General features: G+C 46.9%; 1 protein-coding gene and 1 pseudogene across 1 annotated transcript; one reads left to right on the forward strand and one right to left on the reverse strand.

Annotated features, from left to right (window-relative positions):
- Positions 1-10977: 10977 nt before the first annotated feature.
- Positions 10978-11397, reverse strand: LOC112197283. Its single transcript, XM_024337904.1, has one exon. The coding sequence runs from the start codon at positions 11395-11397 to the stop codon at positions 10978-10980; it is 420 nt and encodes a 139-aa protein (XP_024193672.1).
- Positions 11398-18080: 6683 nt separating this feature from the next.
- On the forward strand, positions 18081-19649 carry LOC112197284 (annotated as a pseudogene).
- The last annotated feature ends 1529 nt before the right edge of the window (positions 19650-21178 follow it).

Genomic DNA, 21178 nt, shown 5'->3' on the forward strand with positions numbered 1-21178 from the left:
GAGGCAATGAGTTGGTTTTTCGAGTGTCCGCCAGGGTCCATCGGCTCATTCCAGGCATTATCTCATGCTTTCCTCTCTCGATTCATCTTGTTGTCCGCCGGTCATCACAATACGAGCCAGTTGTTTGGCGTCCGGCAGGGAGAGGACGAATCATTGAAGGCATTCGTCACAAGATGGCGGGCGGCAGCATCTCAGTGCCGCGATCTCGACAAAACAATGGCTTCGGCGGCTTTGAAGCAGGGACTCCTCAAGGGACCATTCCTCTATCACCTCAACTACAATCATCCAAACGCGGCGTATGATCACCTCATGAGTGAGGCGGTCATTCATGCCCAGGCAGAGTTTATCACATATGGAGAAACCCCACCGCCACCAGCAACACCAACAAAATCATCTCAGCCCTCCTCCAGCCATCAGGAGACCGCCAGCAAGGCCCCCACTGCACCGCCAGCTGACAAGAAGAGGGAGTGGCAACAAGGCAGTTATCAAAGCAAGAGGCAGAAAGACAACCACTACAAGGGCAACCGCCCATCCCATGGGGACAATCGCAACAAGCTGACGGAGTCCTCTCAGCGGTATGCGGTATTCACGGTCCTCACAGCCTCGTACGAGGAAATTTACAATCAGTGTAAGGATCAGATACCACCGCCACCCTCACCGAAATTCCCCAAAAAGGGCAAGCCAAGAAACACCGGCATGTGGTGCAAGTACCACGAGGACAGCGGTCACAATACCAACAGTTGCAACGCTCTCAAAACGGCCATTGAGACCCTGTACCGTGACGGCAAGATGGATCAGTTCAAAGTGCGCCAACCGCCACCTGTGATTGCCAACATTGAGCCACTGGGCCGCATCAACACCATCGATGGCGGGGCTCCAATCACCAACATGTCTCACAGGGCAAGAAAGCGTTACGCACGCGCCAATCACCCAAAGGAAGTCTGTAACATCCGCTACGAGAGATCCGCCAAACTCCCAAAGTCTGGTTGGGAGCCCATCACCTTCTCAGAGGAGGAGGAGCGCGGAGTACATCTACCCCATGACGACCCATTTCTGATCGATGCCATTCTCGACAGATGGTCAGTAGGAAGAATCCTGGTGGATAGCGGATCTGCTGTCAATGTCATATTCAGCGGTTGTTACAACAACCTTAAGCGGAACAAGAAACTACTACAAGACCATGAGCCATTGCTTAGCTTCTCCGGCGATATCACTCAACCGCTGGGTTCTGACTACATGCGGTTAACCATCGGCTCCAGTCCCTGTATGGCGGAGGTACATACTGAATTTATAATTGTGGCTTGTTTCAGTTCGTACAACGCCATCATAGGACGGCCGTCACTCAACAAGTTCAAATGCATCATCGCCGGATACATGCTTCTCATGAAGTTCCCCACACCCAACGGCACGGGCTGTGTCAGGGGAAGTCAGCAATTGGCACGAGAGTGCTATTCAACCACCATTGCGCGGTCAACCCGCCACCACGAAATCCTAACGGTAGGAAATCAGGCACCGCCACCAGATATCTTCGAAGATCCTAGGGATGAGGAGAAGAAATATGTGAAGAAGGAACCGGTCAATCCGGAAACATCGTTGAAGGTTATCAGCATCTCTGACGAGCACCCAGAGCGGACAGTCCGCATAGGAGCTCAGCTAGACCCAGAGGTGGCGGCAGAACTCACTCAATTCCTACGGGACAACGCCGCCGTCTTCGCATGGTCATATGCAGACATGCCAGGTATCTCTCCTGAAATCATCACACACAAGCTAACCATCAAGCCATCCTTCTATCCCATCAAGCAGAAGCGAAGGGCCTTTGACGAGGAGAAGTACCGCGCCATAGGAGAGGAGGTCGCCAAGCTCCAGGGCATTGGATTCATCCGCCAGGTAGTTTATCCCCAGTGGATCTCCAACCTGGTCATGGTCAAGAAACCTAGCGGCAAATGGCGGATGTGTGTCGACTTCAAAAATCTCAACAAGGCATGCCCAAAGGACAGTTTCCCTCTGCCACGCATTGATCAGCTGGTTGACGCAACCGCCGGGCATGAACTCCTCAGCATGATGGACGCTTTCTCCGGCTACAATCAGATCCAGATGCATCCTAGCGATCAGGAGTGTACCACCTTCACCACCGACAAAGGCCTGTACTGCTACAATGTTATGCCTTTCGGTCTGAAGAACGCCGGTGCAACTTATCAGCGGTTGATGAATGCTATGTTCGCTGAACATTTGGGCAAGATAATCGAGGTCTACGTGGACGACATGTTGGTCAAGAGTATAAAGGCCAGCGGACATGTGGCAAATCTCAAGATCATAGTTACCATCCTCCTGGCCTATGGCATGCGCCTCAACCCAGAAAAATGCTTCTTTGGCGTCACCGCCAGCAAATTTCTGGGTTATATTGTCAGTGAACGAGGAATCGAGGCTAACCCGGACAAGGTACAGGCCATACTCGACCTGGCGGACCCTGAGTATAAGATACACGTCCAGTGCCTCCAGGGCAAGTTAACCGCCCTTTCTCGATTCATCTCCAGGCTCTCTGACAGGTGTGCCCCATTTTTCAAGCTCCTCAAAACGACTCACAAGAAAGTCATCAACTGGAACCCAGAGTGTCAGACGGCGTTTCAGGGCTTGAAGGATTACCTAGCGGCAGTCCCACTACTCTCTATCCCTGTGCAAGGAGAGACGCTGTTCATATACCTAGCGGTATCGGTATCAGCGGTGAGTTGCGCCATTGTCCGGCGGGAGGGACAGGACGAGCTCCCAGTTTTCTACGCCGGCAGAGGCATGAACGGGGCAGAAATAAGGTATCCACCCTTAGAACAGCTAGCTCTTGCACTCATCGTTGCCGCCAGACGCCTCCGCCAGTATTTTCAAGCGCACACAATCCACGTGCTGACCAATCAACCACTAAAACAGGTGATGCAGAACCCTGAACATTCAGGGCGCCTCAGCAAGTGGGCCATCGAGCTCAGTGAATTTGACATAGATTACAAGCCAAGAACCGCCATGAAGGGCCAGGCGGTAGCGGACTTCATCGCCGAGCTCACTGAGCGTCAGCCCAATCCCAGCACGGAGAATGAGCCCGGGACGGAAATGGTCACCGCTAAGGAGCCAGCTCCCCTACAATCAGATTGGAACCTGCATGTGGACGGCTCCGCCAGCGCCAAGGCCAGCGGCGCCGGAGTCATCCTCACAGGACCTGGGGGGCTGAATGTGGAATACGCGCTAAAATTCAACTTCAAAGCCTCCAACAATATGGCGGAGTACGAAGCACTCATTGCCGGCTTACTCCTCGCCATCGATTCAGGGGCTGACAGTGTCAACATCTTCAGTGATTCCCAGTTGGTCGTTAACCAGGTCAATGACAGCTTCCAGGCCAAGGACCAACAGTTAGCGGCATACTTGGGGTACGTTAAGACACTCCTCAAGAAATTCAAATTTCATAACATCACACAAATCCCCAGGGAAAAGAACACCAAGGCTGATTCACTGGCAAGACTGGCAACCGCCCAGCCACATCAGAGTCCAGCGGACACAAGAGTGGAGTGTCTTGACAAGCCAAGTATCACAAAAACCCTGGCGGAGATCTTCAACATTGAGGTCAATACCAGCTGGATGGACGAAGTCATTGAGTACAAGCGCAACGGCACATTGCCGGAAGACAAAGTTAAGGCGCGACAACTCCAGCGGAGGGCAACCCGCTACAACATCCAGAACGGCAAGCTGTACCGCCAGGGATTCACCCATCCCAACCTCCGCTGCCTAACCCCAGAGGAGGGAAAGGTCGTTCTGGCAGCAATTCATAGCGGAGAATGCGGAAACCACTCAGGCGCCAGATCCTTAGCCAATCGCACAATGCGACAAGGCTATTTTTGGCCTACTCTTGGCGACGATGCCCGCCAGGTATCAAGATCATGCCACAAGTGCCAACAATTTGCTGACATCCCGCATGCACCGGCGGAGCCACTATCAGTCATCGTCGCTCCATGGATCCACTCAACTTGGGGCCTGGATCTGATGGGAAAATTTCAAACCGCCAAGGGCCAGTTCAAGTACATCATAGTGGCTATCGACTACGACAGCAAGTGGATAGAGGCGGAACCACTAACAGCAATAACTACCGCCAAGGTAATTCACTTCCTCTGGAAGAACATCTACTGCCGTTACGGTGTCCCACACACGATAATCACCGACAATGGCACACAATTCAACAACCAGGAGCTCATCTCTTTCACCGCCAACTTGGGTACTAAGATGAGTTTTGCATCTGTCGCCCACCCCCAAACCAACGGTCAGGTCGAAGCAGCAAACAAGATAATCAAAAAGCTGCTGAAGAAAAAACTCGACAAAGCAAAGGGTCTATGGGCGGAGAAACTCCCGGAAGTTCTATGGGCCATCAGAACAACCCCAACTTCCGCAACTGGTGAAACTCCTTTTTGCATGATGTTCGGAACGGAGGCTGTCCTGCCTATTGAGGTCTCTCAACCTACCGCCAGAGTCGAGGGCTACCGCCCAGAGACCAACACTGACGGCATCAACCTGGACAAGGACCTCCTGGAGGAAAAGCGACACAAGGCCCACCTATGCAACCTGCAAAACAAGCAGCGGGTATCGCGTTTCTACAACGCCAGAGTCAAGGCCCGGAACCTCCAACTGGGGGACTGGGTAATGAAGGAAGTCATTCCACCGCCAACAAAGCTTCGCCCAACTTGGGAAGGTCCATACAAAATTGTGGAAGTCGTTAGCCCAGGCACCTTCTACTTAATGGACAAGGATGGCGTCACAACGACCCACCCTTGGAATACCAAACACCTTCGGTATTATTACAAATAGTCATACCGCTACCCAAGAGCATCTTGACTTAGCTAAATTTTTGTTCAATATTTAGCTAAGGGAAGCTACCCAACGGGTACTACCCCTCTTTTGTAAACGCTGATCAGTCAGCTATCAATGAAACGAGGAATTATTCAAACCATTGTTACCAAGTCTAGCACTGAGGGCAACTGGCAACGCCAGGAATCGTCAGCGGACCACGTCCGCTACGTGGTGCACTTGGACCAATTTTAATTCCTTTAATGTTTCATTGCTTGGCAAAAGAAAAATCTCTACGTCAAAACTCTAGCGGTACAAGCACATCATGACAAACGTCAAACTCTGAAATTTCATTTCAGGGCTGGGACTCCCCACCCAAAGTAGTTCATTATTACAAAGTGTCAAAAAAAAAAAAAAAAAAAAAAAAACTATGGAAGTCTCAGCTAGCTTCAGCGGTTGTCTTCAGCTTCTACGGCTTCAACAGGCGGCGGCACGACCGATCGGCTCGCCTGATCGGACCCTCGAGCTGTCGGACTGGGAGTCTCTATAGTACCATCCGCCCGGGTGTGTGCCTCCAGAAAACCGGCACGTGACACCTCCGACGGGGTCTGCTGGGGAGTCTGCCGGGACCTTTCCGGCGGATGGGAGCCACTTTCCCCGCTGCCCGAATGAGTACCCGCCGCAGGGTCAGGCACGACTTCTGTCTCCGGCGGGACACTCTCGACCACCGGCACGTCGGGCTGTGACGCCTTTGCAAAGTCAATGGCGCCCTTCCGCGTCAACATGTCTATATTGGCCCGGGCCCCAGACTTCGCCGCTTCGGTCAATGTCTTTTATACTCCGCCGACAGCTTGAACGCTTCAACGGCGGCGGCCGCAGAGGAACTCTGTTCATTTTTCAGGCGGTTAACCTCTCCGTCCAGCCGCTGCACCTCATCCAGTCTGGCGGCAGACTCCCGCTGCACAATAATGAGCTTCTTATCTTTAGCGGCTATCCGCTCCTGCAGCAGCGCGATCTCCTGCTCCAACTTGGAGACGCGCTCATTCCTCTCCAGATCCCGCCGGATGGCCGCATTAAGCTTGCCACGAGCGTCCGCATAATCACACTCCGCCTTGACCAGTCCCCGCTCGACCTCCGCCAGTCTCTCCTTGGCCTCCGCCAACTCCCTCTGGAGACCTCCGATTTCTCCCCTGAGCTCTTCCTCAATCCGGGGCTGCTTAGACGCCGCCTCGAACATACCATGTAATCCCGCAGATATTTGACCAAACGCCGAGCTGAAGGGCGATTGGTCAATTGCCGTCGGGCGCGATAGGCCCGCCAGACCCCCGAACCCCAGCCGCTCGCACAAATGGAAAAGGAACGCCCGCTCCCCTTCTGTCATGAATGGCGCATACTCGGCGAAGGAGTCCAGATCACTGGCGGCTGCCGACTCTCCCTCCGCCACTGCAACCTTCGACGCAGCTTGCCGGGCCTTCTTTTGTTGGCGGACTCCGATCACCACCCCTTCTTCCTCTTCCTCGACGGGGGAGTCAGGCTGCCGGCGTTTTTTCTCCAGCGCCCTTTGTGTCCCAGCAGCGGTCCTCGTCACCCGCACCGGCGGCTCACCCCTGGACTCGGTGGCAGTCTCCGTCGGCTGCACCGTCTTCTTTTGAGGACCGCGCCGGGTGGTAGGCATCCGCTCCCGCGGCCCGGTAGCAACAATCCCCTATCCCCGCCGCCCGCTTGAGTATCCGCCTGTACTACCGGCAGACCATCCTCACCCAGATGGGAGTGGTGCGGCATCGGCAGCTCCACCGCAACCTCGGACTGGCTCAGCACCAGCGTCTCCGGGTTCACCACCGTCTGCTGGGCCGCCAGCCCCTCGGCATACATAGCCTCCAGAAAATTTTCTATCTCGGCACGATCCATTGCTTTTTCGAAAGCGTCGCGACTAGATTTGTTACCGGGCGGGGTTTTTGCAAAGAAAAACACAAACACCCGTCAGTCCGGATCACTTACAAAAAAAAGAGAGGTGTGGCGGAAATGTTCTCACCAATAGAACGAGTTAGCCGCAGGTCGACCAGCAATTCCCAACCGGTCAGAAGACGGAAGTCAAGCAAATTGCGGTTCCGCCAGCAGCCACGGATCCTCGCCACGCGACACTCCTCTTCGCGCGTCAAAATGTACCTCAGTCCCGCTGCACAAACACAATAGTCATTAACAAAAAGCGCAGGTTTGCAAAAGTTTGAACCCGCCAGTTATTTTTAGCGGAAACCAGTTGCCAACCTCGGATGGGCTGGAATTCCGACTTAGTCTTAAACGTCGGCCCCTCCACATTCGACCTGGTGTGGTATTCCCAGCCATCTGTGGCGACGCAGAAGGTCCCCCGCCAGTAGGACATTGAGTCCCTTAGATTCTCAATCAACTTGGGCGCTCCCTGGCGGCGGCTCAGGTTCACACACCCTCTGCAACCTCGGCGCTTCACATACACTAGCTCGTAGAAATGAAGCACTTCCGCCACGGTAGGCCCCTCGCACCCCGACAAGCGCCACAAGGAGTTCATCGCCAACATCAACCGCCACATGTTGGGACAGATCTGACCAAAGGCAAGGCCAAACTCGCACACAAGAATTTGGAGATTGGGCACCAGCGGGAATGTCACTCCTTGGCGGAATATAGCCTCGTGCACAGCAGCACATCCCGCTGAGAGCATCGAGGCCTTCTCATCCGCTGTCGGCGGGCGCAGCTTCACCGAGCCCGGCAACCGGAACGTCCGCTTCATCCGGTTAACAGCGGCGGCATCCATCCGCCCACCTGCCTCGTCGAAGGCGGTGCCGTTTGAGAGGTACCACGCCGACTCGACATTATGGCCCGGCACTTCCCCTTCACCAGCGGAGCCGCTAGCAGCGCTATTGCTCGCCAAACGCTCGTCGCGCCCAGCAACCTCACCCGCCCTAGAGCTCTCTGGACGCGAACCACGATCCATAGCTACTTCCCAGGGGATGGTCTGAAGTGGCTCAACTTCAAGCGGTTCTGGCAGTGAGGTTCCTGCATGGGCAGACGGACGCAACGAGTCAATAAAAGTCATATCCGCCACGCTGAACGACACGTCAGACCCGGAATCCTCACTGCTCGAAATCTCTATGACGTTGGCCATCCCAAACCCTAAAAGCCACATCAGTCAGCACAAATACAGATCTAACCTACTCTCACATCAGATATAGCCAAAGATGTCAAGAACAATTACCCACAAAAATACCAAAACAAAAACAACCACGCACTCAACCCAGATTGGACCGTCTAGCAAAACCCAAAACCCCAACTTTCTGTCAAACACCGTAACCTCCCTCAAATCTCTCCCTACACCCTCCGAGAATAACACAGAAGCAATATCATACCATTAACAGAAATACCAAAACCCAGAAACCACCATTGCAGATTCAATGAAACAGGAAAAGGATCCGAAATACCAACCTCACGCCGAAGACTTTGGAGTGCAGCTCGTCTTCACTGACAGATTTCGTCCTCTCCAGTCCGACTACTCCACGCAAACCCGGGGATCTCCTTCGCAATTCGCAGACGAACAAGGCTCGAAGGAGGCAACTCAGATTTGAAGATTTTCCAGAAGTGTCGAAACTCGCTCAGTTCCCCCCTTTTTATGTCAACATCAAGTAATCCGGAGCCGTCCGCTACAAAACGACATCACGTAGCAACCGTACACGTGTCCCACGTCTTCACTAACTCCCTGGATTAGCCGAGGTGTCGCCTCGGTTACGAAATCCATCATTACTCACATTAATGACGAGAAGACGGCTAGGCTTAGCAGACAAACCTCCACACGCTAACCCTCTAGGAGTTGGCCACGTGTCAACCGTCGTCTTCTTCAGCTTCCAAGGGAAGTCACCACTTGAGAAGAAACTCCAAGTGACGGAGTCCCCGCTGAGCGAAACCCCGCCAGCGGACCTTCACTTGCCATTCTCCAAGTGACGGAGTCCCCGCTGAGCGAAACCCTGCCAGCGGACCTTCACTTGCCATTCTCCAAGTGACGGAGTCTCCGCTGAGCGAAACCCCGCCAGCGGACCTTCACTTGCCATTCTCCAAGTGACGGAGTCCCCGCTGAGCGAAACCCCGCCAGCGGACCTTCACTTGCCATTCTCCAAGTGACGGAGTCTCCGCTGAGCGAAACCCCGTCAGCGGACCTTCACTTGCCATTCTCCAAGTGACGGAGTCTCCGCTGAGCGAAACCCCGCCAGCGGACCTTCACTTGCCATTCTCCAAGTGACGGAGTCCCCGCTGAGCGAAACCCCGCCAGCGGACCTTCACTTGCCATTCTCCAAGTGACGGAGTCTCCGCTGAGCGAAACCCCGCCAGCGGACCTTCACTTGCCATTCTCCAAGTGACGGAGTCTCCGCTGAGCGAAACCCCGCCAGAGGATTTTCTCACTTGTCATCTCAGGTGACAGTCCACTGAGCGACACCCCGCCAGCGGAACTTTTCTTGTCACCATCGAAGTCTCCACCGGAACTTCCTTCGTCATTCGGTAAACGGGGCGTCCTCCGCTACACAGCACACCGCTAGCGGACCCCCTTTCTCATCTGACAAGCTGCGTACTTTATTCAGCGCAATACCGCTCAATAAAATACCACCAAGCACGTCTACTTGACGCTGCTTCCTGCTACATCTAGCAGGGGGACTTCCGCCAGCGGCGGATCCCGAGGCCACGCCTCTCTGACAACGCCGCCACGCGGAGTTACGGTCAGAATGTCCCTACGGGACACGGGGACTAGTCAACAGTCTACGACAGCCCTGATCAGGTACGTTGACCCCCGTCACTTGGGTGCTAAGATTGGGCTCGCAACCCAACACCCTCTGCTCCGTGCAGCGCTGCTCCATGCAGCTCCCCCTCAACAAACAATAATAACGACCATCCGGAGGTCCATCTTAGCCGGGGAGTGGGGGACTCCCTGGGGGGCCTAGCAGGGGCCCACCCGAAAGGGCACAAAGCATTTGCTCAGTAAATCCATGGTTGACGACGCACTGACGCTAATTATGCTTCTGCAAAGTCTAGCGGGAGAAACGATTCAAACCGCCGATCAACTCCCCAACCAAGATTGCCCTCCTTGACTGGGGATTTGGGGGACTTGTACATATATGTGCATTTGCAAGCATAATTAGCTATAATGAGCCACGCTCATTGTACCGCCAGGGGTACCAACGCCCACCATATAAGTGACTGGCGTAAAGACAGCTAGCCAGGTTACCGCCTGAGCCCCGGAGCAACCCCAAAGCACCGCAGACGCGCCGCCACGCGCCGTGTCAAGTTAGCATCAGAAGCTACTGAAACTGGGAACTGAAGCACATCAGTCCCACATCGAAAACAAGGAGAAGATCATCCTCTTCCTCACCTATAAAAGGTCCTCTCCTCTCTCCTCATTTATTACGCATTCAATACTTGCTTACGGTTACTTTGTCAACATAAATACATCGACTAACTTAGGCATCGGAGAGCTGAAGACCGCCCAGCGCGGTCTCCCTCTGACGCCCCTTTGTATTTCACTTGACAGGTAACGGGAACTACAACAACACAAGTATCGATCCGCCCATCGGATCAGCGTTAGCTAAAGTCCTGCTACCGCTAGACTTTTAGACATTAACACTTATAATTCAAATGCCCAAATCGACAGTGCCAAAGGTATGACTCATTTTCTGTCTCAGCTTGAAAACATGCAGAAGCTTTTGGTGCCATAGAAGCTAACAAATAAAACATTCTATTCCCACTCATATCAATGTGCATAATTAATCCTCTCCTAGGATGATATACTTTGCAAGTTCCATGTTGAATCAGAATGGCTAACCCTTTTTCTTGAAGTTGTCCTATGCTCAACAAGTTGTTCTTAAGCTCAGGAATATAATAAACATCTGATATTACCTGAGTGAAACCATTTACTTGCAAGCGAATGCTTCCTTTTCCCACAACAGCCATTCTGGTGTCATTGCCGAGTTTTACTGTCTGCCGAAAGCCCGTAGTTAGCTCCGAGAACCATTCTCTATTTCCTGTCATGTGATTGCTGCAGCCCGAATCGAGAAACCAAACTTCTTCCCTCTTAGTTTGATGCAGCTCGACATAGGACATTAGTAAGAGCTCTTCTTCATCATTTAACTCAGCATAGTTAGCCTTTTTCTCCTAGTCCGGACACTCATACTGATAGTGTCCCAACTTATGACACTTGAAGCATTCGATGATAGCCTTATTCAAGGGCTGTCTTCCCATTCCTCTGCCTCGACCTCCTCTAAACACTGATGTACCCCTTCCTCTTCCTGCCTTATCTTCATAGGTGATCTTCAACGCCTGCTCTTCCTCTTGATACCCTTGCATCCGTTGTTCATGAACTAACAGACTCCCATGAAGTTCATCAATGCTCATGGTGCTAAGATCATTTGACTCTTCTATCGAACACACAACATAATTAAATTTGGATGTCATAGACCTCAGGATTTTTTCAACCACCACATTCTGCTCCATTCGTTCTCCATGTACCTTCATTTTGTTCACCACGGTTAAGGTTCTTGAGACATAGTTGTCCACCTTCTCACCCTCTTTCATGCCTAGTAGCTCGAACTCCCTTCTTAAAGCCTGTAGCTGCGCTCTTCTCACCTTTGTTGAACCTTAATACTTCTGTCTCATTGACTCCCAGATGGCTTTGGATGTTTCTTTGTCAAGAATAGTCTCCATAATCTCTCTGTCGATTGCTTGGAACAGAAAATTCTTGACCTTCAAGTCTTTTAGCTTTGCTTCATCCACTATTTTTCGTTGTGCCTCAGTTGCTGTTGCCCCTCGAGCTAGCGCTGGAATTCCCTCATCTACCAGGCTCCAATACTCCTTGCTCCTTAAGAAATTTTCCATTAACATAGACCAATGGTCATAATGACCATCAAATCTAGGAATGGATGCCTGCACAAACTTCTCTGTTGATGAGGTCGACATTTCAAAACTCTACCACGTTTTGCACACACAATCACTCTATGTCTCTCTCCCTCTCAATCTCTAGTGTTTCACTCAAACACCTCTTGCACACTCCTTATCAGGCCCCTATTCGGGGCTCTGATACCAATTGTTGAACTCCAGAGACACTATCACACACAAAACTGATTTACTGAAGGAATCACTTATTGAATTCAAAACAAGCTGTTGGCTTTATAGCCTTACAATACGAGGAAAACAAATCAGTAAAAGAACCACGTTTTTCACGGCCTACAACGTGGTGGCTAATTAAAAGAAGAAGTCTAAACCCTATCTGCAAATCCCTAAAGAATAGGGCTTTATTAACAAACCTGTTGAACGAAAACTTAGGAAACAAGAAAACAGGAAACTAACAAACTAACGCCAACAGTTTTGACGGCGAAGGACCGAGGCAGGGTGATGACTGGAAGGCAAGGTCGACGTCGCCTTGCCCTAGGGAGGAGCGCGAACGACCTGATGGATTCGAATTGCTGGCGTGTTTCCGGAGATCCGCGGGTTCAGTTCAAATGCGAGGTACTGGAGATGGCCGCGCGACAGGAGCCACTGGGTTCAGATCGGATCGGTCTGACCCAATTTGGTTTGGGTGGTTTGGCGCTGATCTGAGGAGGGGCGGCGAGGCTAGATGGCTCGAGGAAGGTTGCGGTGGCGATGCTACCGGGGTTGGGACTGCATGGGTGGCGCCGGCGGGATGGAGGCTTCGTGATTTCTGCACCCATTTTCGACTTGGGCCTGTTGGACTGTGGGTCTGGGCTTTGACCCTTGACCCGGTTATATGTTTTGTTTTGTCTTATTTTCATTTAAATTTAAGGGGAAATGATCATTTACCCAATTTCTGCTTAAAAATTGCCCACTTGCTCCACTAACTGTTTTTTAACCTCGTTTACCTAAAACACTCTAAGGGATTATTTCCCTAATACCCAATTAATTATTTTTTATTAATTTTTGGGACTTTTTTGCCCTCTCCTTGTTTCTCACTTAGAGGGAGAAATCATCCTCCACCTTGCCCGACTCCGGTGACCAGTGGCCGGCCGCCGACCGTTGACCTGAATCCGGCGACTGGTGACCGGAATCCGGCTACAGGACTGATGTCAGGATTCCGGCGTATGAATTTATTGCTCCTCAATAATACTCAGTAACCATATTATTGCCCCCAAGTAATTATATTATTGCCCCCAATAGACAGATTATTGCCCCCCAATAATCTATTGACTCTGTTATTATTTGTGGGAATTATGTTTTTGATAGCTAATACGTTTATTTGTGTTTATAGAGTGGAATTGTAGTGTACTATTGTCACGCCCTGACTCGAGCTATTCTTATAATCTCGAGTTAAGGTGTGAATCACATCTTAATTATAGAACTAAAATCTCTATAATCAAAATGTGACAATAAATAAATAAATAAATTGTGGACTAACAACTAGATAACAAGATCTCAAAATTCCAGCAGAAGCATATATTACATAGTCTTTATCACATAGTACACTAGTACTCATTCTTTATTCCAAACAAACATAAAGAAAACACAAATTTCACAACCCATTTGACATTATATACATATCGGAACTTCTTGCTCTAGTATCTTGATTCCATACCTGCAAAATCTGTTAAGGGGTGAGCTCAACCCGCGGCTCAGTATAGGGACATAAAACCTCTTCATGGATAATTGACCAAAAATAACATAATCATGTATTTCAATTATAACATGCATATCAAACAATAATGCAATCCAAATCCATTTATATACCCGTTAATTCATATACCAGAATACGCAAGCCTACACGTCCCATACTGTGTACTTTACAGTTTTGCAACTGTGACTTGAATATCCAAACATATAAATTAATCCTCTGACTCAATCAAATCCCCCAAAACCCCTTTTGCTAGTCATCTTGTCCGAAACATTGATCTCCAAGCCCAAATCACCCAAATATATCAACAATTATACCGCCGATATTCTAAACCTAATTGTGCACACGGGCTCGCCTGAGCTTGATCCCTACAATGTTTAGATTCAACTACACAAAAGATAATTCCCACAATCACCAAATAGCCATAATTTTCCCCCAACTCCTTACACTTGATAAATAACAACCTCCATGAAAACATGCACATACATCGATCAACGTATATTTAATACATGTAATTCAAATACTATCAAAGAAATCATTCAAAAATAATATTAACAAGAATAACATATACACGAAGCACATAAAATCAACATCCAATCATAAAAAGTTTCCCCAAGATCCCCCTACCTTATTTCTGATAATCGTGGACAATACAAAATAAAATCAAGCCTCCTAGGTCGTCAAAAAATAGTTTCACCAAATCTGAATTTTCTTTCCACCAATAAAAAGAGCTCGTCAAGACGAATCCGTAGCTTTTCGCGGATCCTGAATCTGACTTACGGTTCAAAAGTTATGCCAAAAACAAATTTTAGAGAGAGAGAGAAATGTAGGAGAGAGAAACTCCGAAAATTGTGGGGAAATAATGATCTGGTTTAGGCCTCATCAAAAAGCCCGCGGATCAAGTGGGCCGATGGAGGCCTGCCGGCCCTGAGGGCTTTTAGCCCGGCCCGGCCCTTCAAAAAACCCGCAAAAGCCCGCCTCGGTGGGCGAAGGGCCGGCCCGCCAAAAGCCCGCAAAAACCCGGCCCGGCCCGTAGGCCCGGCCCGCCAAAGGCCCGCTAGGGCCGGCCCTTAAAAGCCCGCTAGGCCCGGCCCGTAAAAGCCCGTAAAATATTTTATATATATATATATATATGTGTGTGTGTGTGTGTGTAGATATGTGTGTGTGTGTGTGTGTGTTATATATATAGAAAAGATATATATGCATTACCGCATAATAAATATATATATATATAGATATATATTATATGTGTGTGTGTGTTTATATATATGTATATATATTTATATGTGTGTGTGTGTGTGTTTATATATATATATATATATATATAATTATATATATAGATATATATATATATATATGTGTGTGTGTGTGTGTGTGTGTGTGTGTTTATATATATATATATAGATATATATATATATATATATATGTGTGTGTGTGTGTGTTTATATATATATATATATATGTGTGTGTGTGGAAGTTCTTATACTTCTATTATTCTATATAGAATATGTGCATATATATATATTCTACATATCGGTTGACCAATTCGATCGGATTCGAAAATATGGTGAAATTGGCTAAATTTTGTACCACACTCATAATTTATTGTAATAAACTCATCCAACGGTCGGTTTTTCCATTTTCTTTGAATTGATATGGGTTGCTCTTTGGAGTATATGATATATAAATATAGGTTTATAAGAGTAACTAAGTTTGACCTAGTTGATCGAATTCGAAACGATAACCAAATTGGCTGGATTTTCTACAACCACCATAAAACATTACAATCTCTCAATCGAGCGGTTGGTTTCTCTGAATTCATTTTCCACTTCATGATTGCTTTAGAATGAACCTAAACAATTTAAATACAATGAATATATCATACAACTTTAGGAGAAAAATTGGTATAGACCAATGTGTTTGTAATTAAAATTAATTTTTTTTATCTTATGTCCACGCACATCCATTGATGGAATATATACAAACGTGATGTGAAAAAATAAGCACGTTTCGAGGTTGTCACGGCATCGGTCAACCAATAAAACATATAAGTGTCTACGGTTGACTAATCCGATCGGATTCGAAAATATGGTGAAATTGGCTAAATTTTGTACCACACTCATAATTTATTGTAATAAACTCATCCAACGGTCGGTTTTTCCATTTTCTTTGAATTGATATGGGTTGCTCTTTGGAGTATATGATATATAAATATAGGTTTATAAGAGTAACTAAGTTTGACCTAGTTGATCGAATTCGAAACGATAACCAAATTGGCTGGATTTTCTACAACCACCATAAAACATTACAATCTCTCAATCGAGCGGTTGGTTTCTCTGAATTCATTTTCCACTTCATGATTGCTTTAGAATGAACCTAAACAATTTAAATACAATGAATATATCATACTACTTTAGGAGAAAAATTGGTATAGACCAATGTGTTTGTAATTAAAATTAATTTTTTTTATCTTATGTCCACGCACATCCATTGATGGAATATATACAAACGTGATGTGAAAAAATAAGCACGTTTCGAGGTTGTCACGGCATCGGTCAACCAATAAAACATATAAGTGTCTACGGTTGACTAATCCGATCGGATTCGAAAATATGGTGAAATTGGCTAAATTTTGTACCACACTCATAATTTATTGTAATAAACTCATCCAACGGTCGGTTTTTCCATTTTCTTTGAATTGATATGGGTTGCTCTTTGGAGTATATGATATATAAATATAGGTTTATAAGAGTAACTAAGTTTGACCTAGTTGATCGAATTCGAAACGATAACCAAATTGGCTGGATTTTCTACAACCACCATAAAACATTACAATCTCTCAATCGAGCGGTTGGTTTCTCTGAATTCATTTTCCACTTCATGATTGCTTTAGAATGAACCTAAACAATTTAAATACAATGAATATGTCATACAACTTTAGGAGGAAAATTGGTATAGACCAATGTGTTTGTAATTAAATTTTTTTTTTTTTTATCTTATGTCCACGCACATCCATTGATGGAATATATACAAATGTGATGTGAAAAAATAAGCACGTTTCGAGGTTGTCACGGCATCGGTCAACCAATAAAGCATATAAGTGTCTACGGTTGACTAATCCGATCGGATTCGAAAATATGGTGAAATTGGCTAAATTTTTTACCACACTCATAATTTATTGTAATAAACTCATCCAACGGTCGGTTTTTCATTTTCTTTGAATTGATAGGGGTTGCTCTTTGGAGTGTATGATATATAAATATAGATTTATAAAAAATTAGTGTCTTTAAAAATTTATTTATCAATAAATTAGTATCTATATATAAATATAGATTTTTTGGGTACAATATAGTTATATAGATATGTTATCTTTGGTTGTATTTGATCATTATCCATTGAATTTCCAAAGCTTGATTAAAAAAAAAATACTTGTGTCTTTAAATATTTATTTATAAATAAAGCCCTCAAGGCCCGGCCCAAAAAAGCCCGCAAGGCCAAGCCCGGCCCGGCCCGAAAAAGCCCGCAAGGCCCGCTTTATATGGACGGGCTTGGATCCTTTGATTTTTAATAAAGCCCGGCCCGGCCCGGCCCGCAATTATTTAAAAATATAGCAAGGCCCGGCCCAAGTCCGCTATGAATGGGCCGGGCCGGGCCGGGCCCGACCCGTTGACGACCCCTAATCTGGTTGGGTCCTATTTATAGGGCTGAATAACCGACGCAATTGGGTCGGCTGTAAAGTGTGAACAAGTGGTCTAGCAACATGTGCAAGTTACTAACAAAATTATGACAAGTGTTGGACACGTGTTGGCAAGCAAATCAATAACAAATTCATTGCACTATTGCAGCCACTTGTCAACCTATTAAAGAGACCAGCAGCCACTTTGGCCATGAACCACGATTAGATCACTGCCAAATGTCTCCTAAGTTAGTAATATTGCAACACGTCACTAAATCTAATTAATTTCATATAACTTCAAAAAATCATTAAAAATAGTTGGAGGATCCGAAAAATTCATCGAAAAATGCTGTGAACTCGTGGAGACCACTACTTTCCACTTTCAACCTTAAAAATAAAATTTGACCAATTTCAAAATTCACATATTTTTCAAGAGCTTTAAAATTAGTAAAATCGAAAAAATTTCTCAATAATAACTTTCGACTTTAAAAATTAAAAATTAAAAATTCAGGTCGTCACAACTATGTTGGTCTATTGGGGGCAATAGACATATTATTGCCCCCCGATAATCTATTGACTCTATGTTATTCCCCCAATAATCTATTGACTCTATGTTATTATTTGTGAGAATTATGTTTTTGATAGCTGATACGTTTATTTGTGTTTATAATGTGGAAATGTAGTGTACTATGTTGGTCTATTGGGGGGCAATAGACATATTATTGCCCCTAGTAACATCCCATATTGAACTCCGCCTCAAAGAGAAAGAGAGAGTGAGAGAGAGATAGAGAATGGCAGTGGAGAACGTAATTGGGACTCAGGCAAAAAAAAAAAAACTGTGGAGAATGTCATTTCATCAACTCCGGCTACAGACAAAAAATGCTACTCTCTTCGTCGTCCAACTGAAACCCTAAATACTCAGCACAAACCATTTCAACATCAAGTGAAACCCCAAGTGAAATGGTTTGCGACCTCTACAAGACAATCGCGGCCGTCCATTCCGAGGCCGACGAGTTCCAGCGCCTGATCCAACGACAGGAGACGGTCGACGCCGTGAGGAGCAGCGTGTGGGAGAAGCTGAGGATGAACGAGGCGCTGATGAAGTTGCTACTGAGTTTGGACTCTGTGCCCGGGGTGGACCCCACGATGAGGGAGGCAAGGAGGAAGGTGAGTCGTCGGATCGTGGGGCTGCAGGAGATCGTGGACGCGATTGTTCAGGAAGACGTGGAGGGGTTCTGGGGTGGGTGCGGCGGCGGGTTTGGGAGGGACTACTGGAACGACGTCGTGGCGAAGATGGAGGAGGGGGTGGTGTAGGGAGAGAGGAGGTGAGGAAATGGAGAGGTTTTCTGCTGAGTATTTGGGGTTTCGCTGCCGAAAATTTCCAATCCAGATCCGAGAGAGAGAGAGAGAGAGAGAGAGAGAGAGAGAGAGAGAGAGTTAATTAATAGGGGCAAAATTGTCAATAGATATTAGATTGGGTAAATGGAGTTAAAAAAACTCTTAGTGGAGTAAGTGGGCAATTTTTGAGTTGAAATTGGGTAAGTGGTCACGGCCCCTAAATTTAATTAGCTATGGCTCAATGCCAGCAATAATTCCCTATCTCTTTTGGGTAGGGCGATATGGGCTTTGTCCCGGTATGCACACTCAGTGTGTCTTGTCAGGCCTAGGGAGGTGGCTAGCTATTTGTTTAATCAAATGGACGCAACCTCCTAGTTGCAGAATGAAACGAAGTGTCGTCCGATTTGTTTCCGTGCGGCAACATAGTGGGAAAGCTGTGCTATTTGTACTGATGCTTCTTCGTCATAGAGTTATCTTTCCGGTATGTCACCGCTATGTCAAAGCAAATAGAGTAGCCATTCGTGCACTCTTTGCTAGTTGGTGCATGTTAGAATACATAGATTTTGTAGGGACTCTTGGTCTTATTTCAGGATGTTCTCTCTATGCTTATTGTAATTTGGGGTTCAGGCTTTACGTCCCCCCCCCTGTATTCTGCAGTTTCATTAATCAAGGTTTGAGAGCAGCCGCACCAGCCCCATTTAAAAAAAAAAAAAAAAATCAGTATCACCACCGGAGATAAACTCATGAATCACTCCATTAGTTTCAATGGAACTGGATCCGGTACCTTCTGAATCCCTTTCTCTTTCAATTGTAGCCTCACTTTTGCAATGTATGCCCATTTCCCAGCTGATGCATATATGTTCGATATAAGCAGATGAATACCAGTCCTCTAAGTAGTCAACTTTGATATCTGTTCAGCTGCATATGCTGCCACTTCGATGTTTTTGTGTGTTCGACACTCAGCCAAGAGACTACCCCAAATGACATCATTGGGTTCCATGGACATGTGCTTTATCAGATCAACAGCTTCTTCCAAGCGCCCTGCTTGGCCAAGTAGATCAACCATGCAACCGTAATGAACGATATGAGGGGAACTGCCATGGACCGAGCATTGACATGAAAATGTTCCGCCCTTGTTCCAAAAGACCAACATGGCTGCATGCTGTTAGTACTGCCACAAAGACTACTTAATCTGGTTTCACCCCTTGCTTAAGCATGTCATTGAAAAGCTCTAGAGCTCACTCCCCATTTCTTTGCACGGCCATTGCTCCAATGGCTGTTGTCCAAGCAGAAACATCTCTTCTTGCCATGTTATCGAACACCTTCATTGCACTTTGAGGGTCGCCACATCTAGCAAACATGTCAACTAAAGCTGTCCCAAGCTGCATGTCACAGTTAATTTCATTTTCTTCAATATAAGCATGAGTCCACTTTGCAAGATCAAGAGCTCCTAGATATCCGCAGGCACAAGCAACCTCCACTATGGTCACCCTATCTCCTTTTAAGCATCACCCGGAAAAGTTCAATTGCTTCCCCAAACTTGCTCTCTTGGAACAGAGCACCAATCATAGTGTTCCAACTTCCAAGAGACAAGATCAACTCTTTGGCATCTCATTGAACACTTTCCAAGCTGACTTCACATCACCACTTCTTTTGAAACCAGAAATCAACGAGTTCCATGATACTACCCTCTTATTCGACATATTGTCAAAATTTCTTCAGGCCATCTCTTGTAGGCCGCACTTCATGTACATGTCAATCATGGCATTGCAAATGGTATCCCAACCTTCTAGTCCATTCCTTAGAACATAACCATGGCAACACTTTCCAGTGAGAGAATCACTCAGTTGTGCGCAAGCTGAGATTGCAGATAACATGGTAACCTTGTCTGGTCTTAGGCCCTGTTGTAGCATTTCACCCATCACCGAAACTGCTTCACCAGCCAGTCCCTGGCGCACATAATTTGACAAAACCGCACTGTAAAAACGCAAGTTTTTATCCACACATTCATCAAAAAGCCACTTTGCAGCACTAGTATCCCCAAATTTCATAAACACATCAACAAGTGAATTCACCATAAGCATATTACTCTTCAGTCCAGACTTCCCGATGCAAGCACACACCCTGTCACTCAACGCAACATCCTTCAACTTTGCACAAGAAGAAATGACAGACACCATAGTCACCATAAGCACAAAACGAACTAGTCCACGACACAGTATTTCTCTCAGGCATTTCATCAAACACCTTCCGGGCATGATCCAGTTCCCAATAAACACGTGCTCCTCCAAACCCATCTTCACAAGCGAACCATGGAGCTGAACCCCTTCACAGAAAGCCACAATCTTCGAGCACGCGCTCAATGAAACATCTGAACAATAGCCTCGTCACTAATCAAAGAATTGTACATGAACAATACACTCTGTTTTTCCCTACTCTGTTTTACGAATTAGAGGGGAGTAACATTTGAGTGGAAATGAGAGTTGAGGTGCAAAATGACATTTCTAACCTCCAAGTGCCTCACAAAAGATGGTTTTCTATATCATGAATTACAGTTCAAAATGTGAGTCCATTGAGCTTGATAGATATCAAGGCAATGCTAATTCGCTTCATTTTCTATAGGTAAAGGAAAACACTGCAGCAACACATCTGTTGCTTTCAAACATTATGAAACATATAAAGCAAAAGATACAAGCCCTGTTATTGGACGTGAAAACTGA

This window comes from Rosa chinensis, chromosome 4 (assembly GCF_002994745.2).
Source record: "Rosa chinensis cultivar Old Blush chromosome 4, RchiOBHm-V2, whole genome shotgun sequence".
Classification (NCBI taxonomy): domain Eukaryota; kingdom Viridiplantae; phylum Streptophyta; class Magnoliopsida; order Rosales; family Rosaceae; genus Rosa; species Rosa chinensis.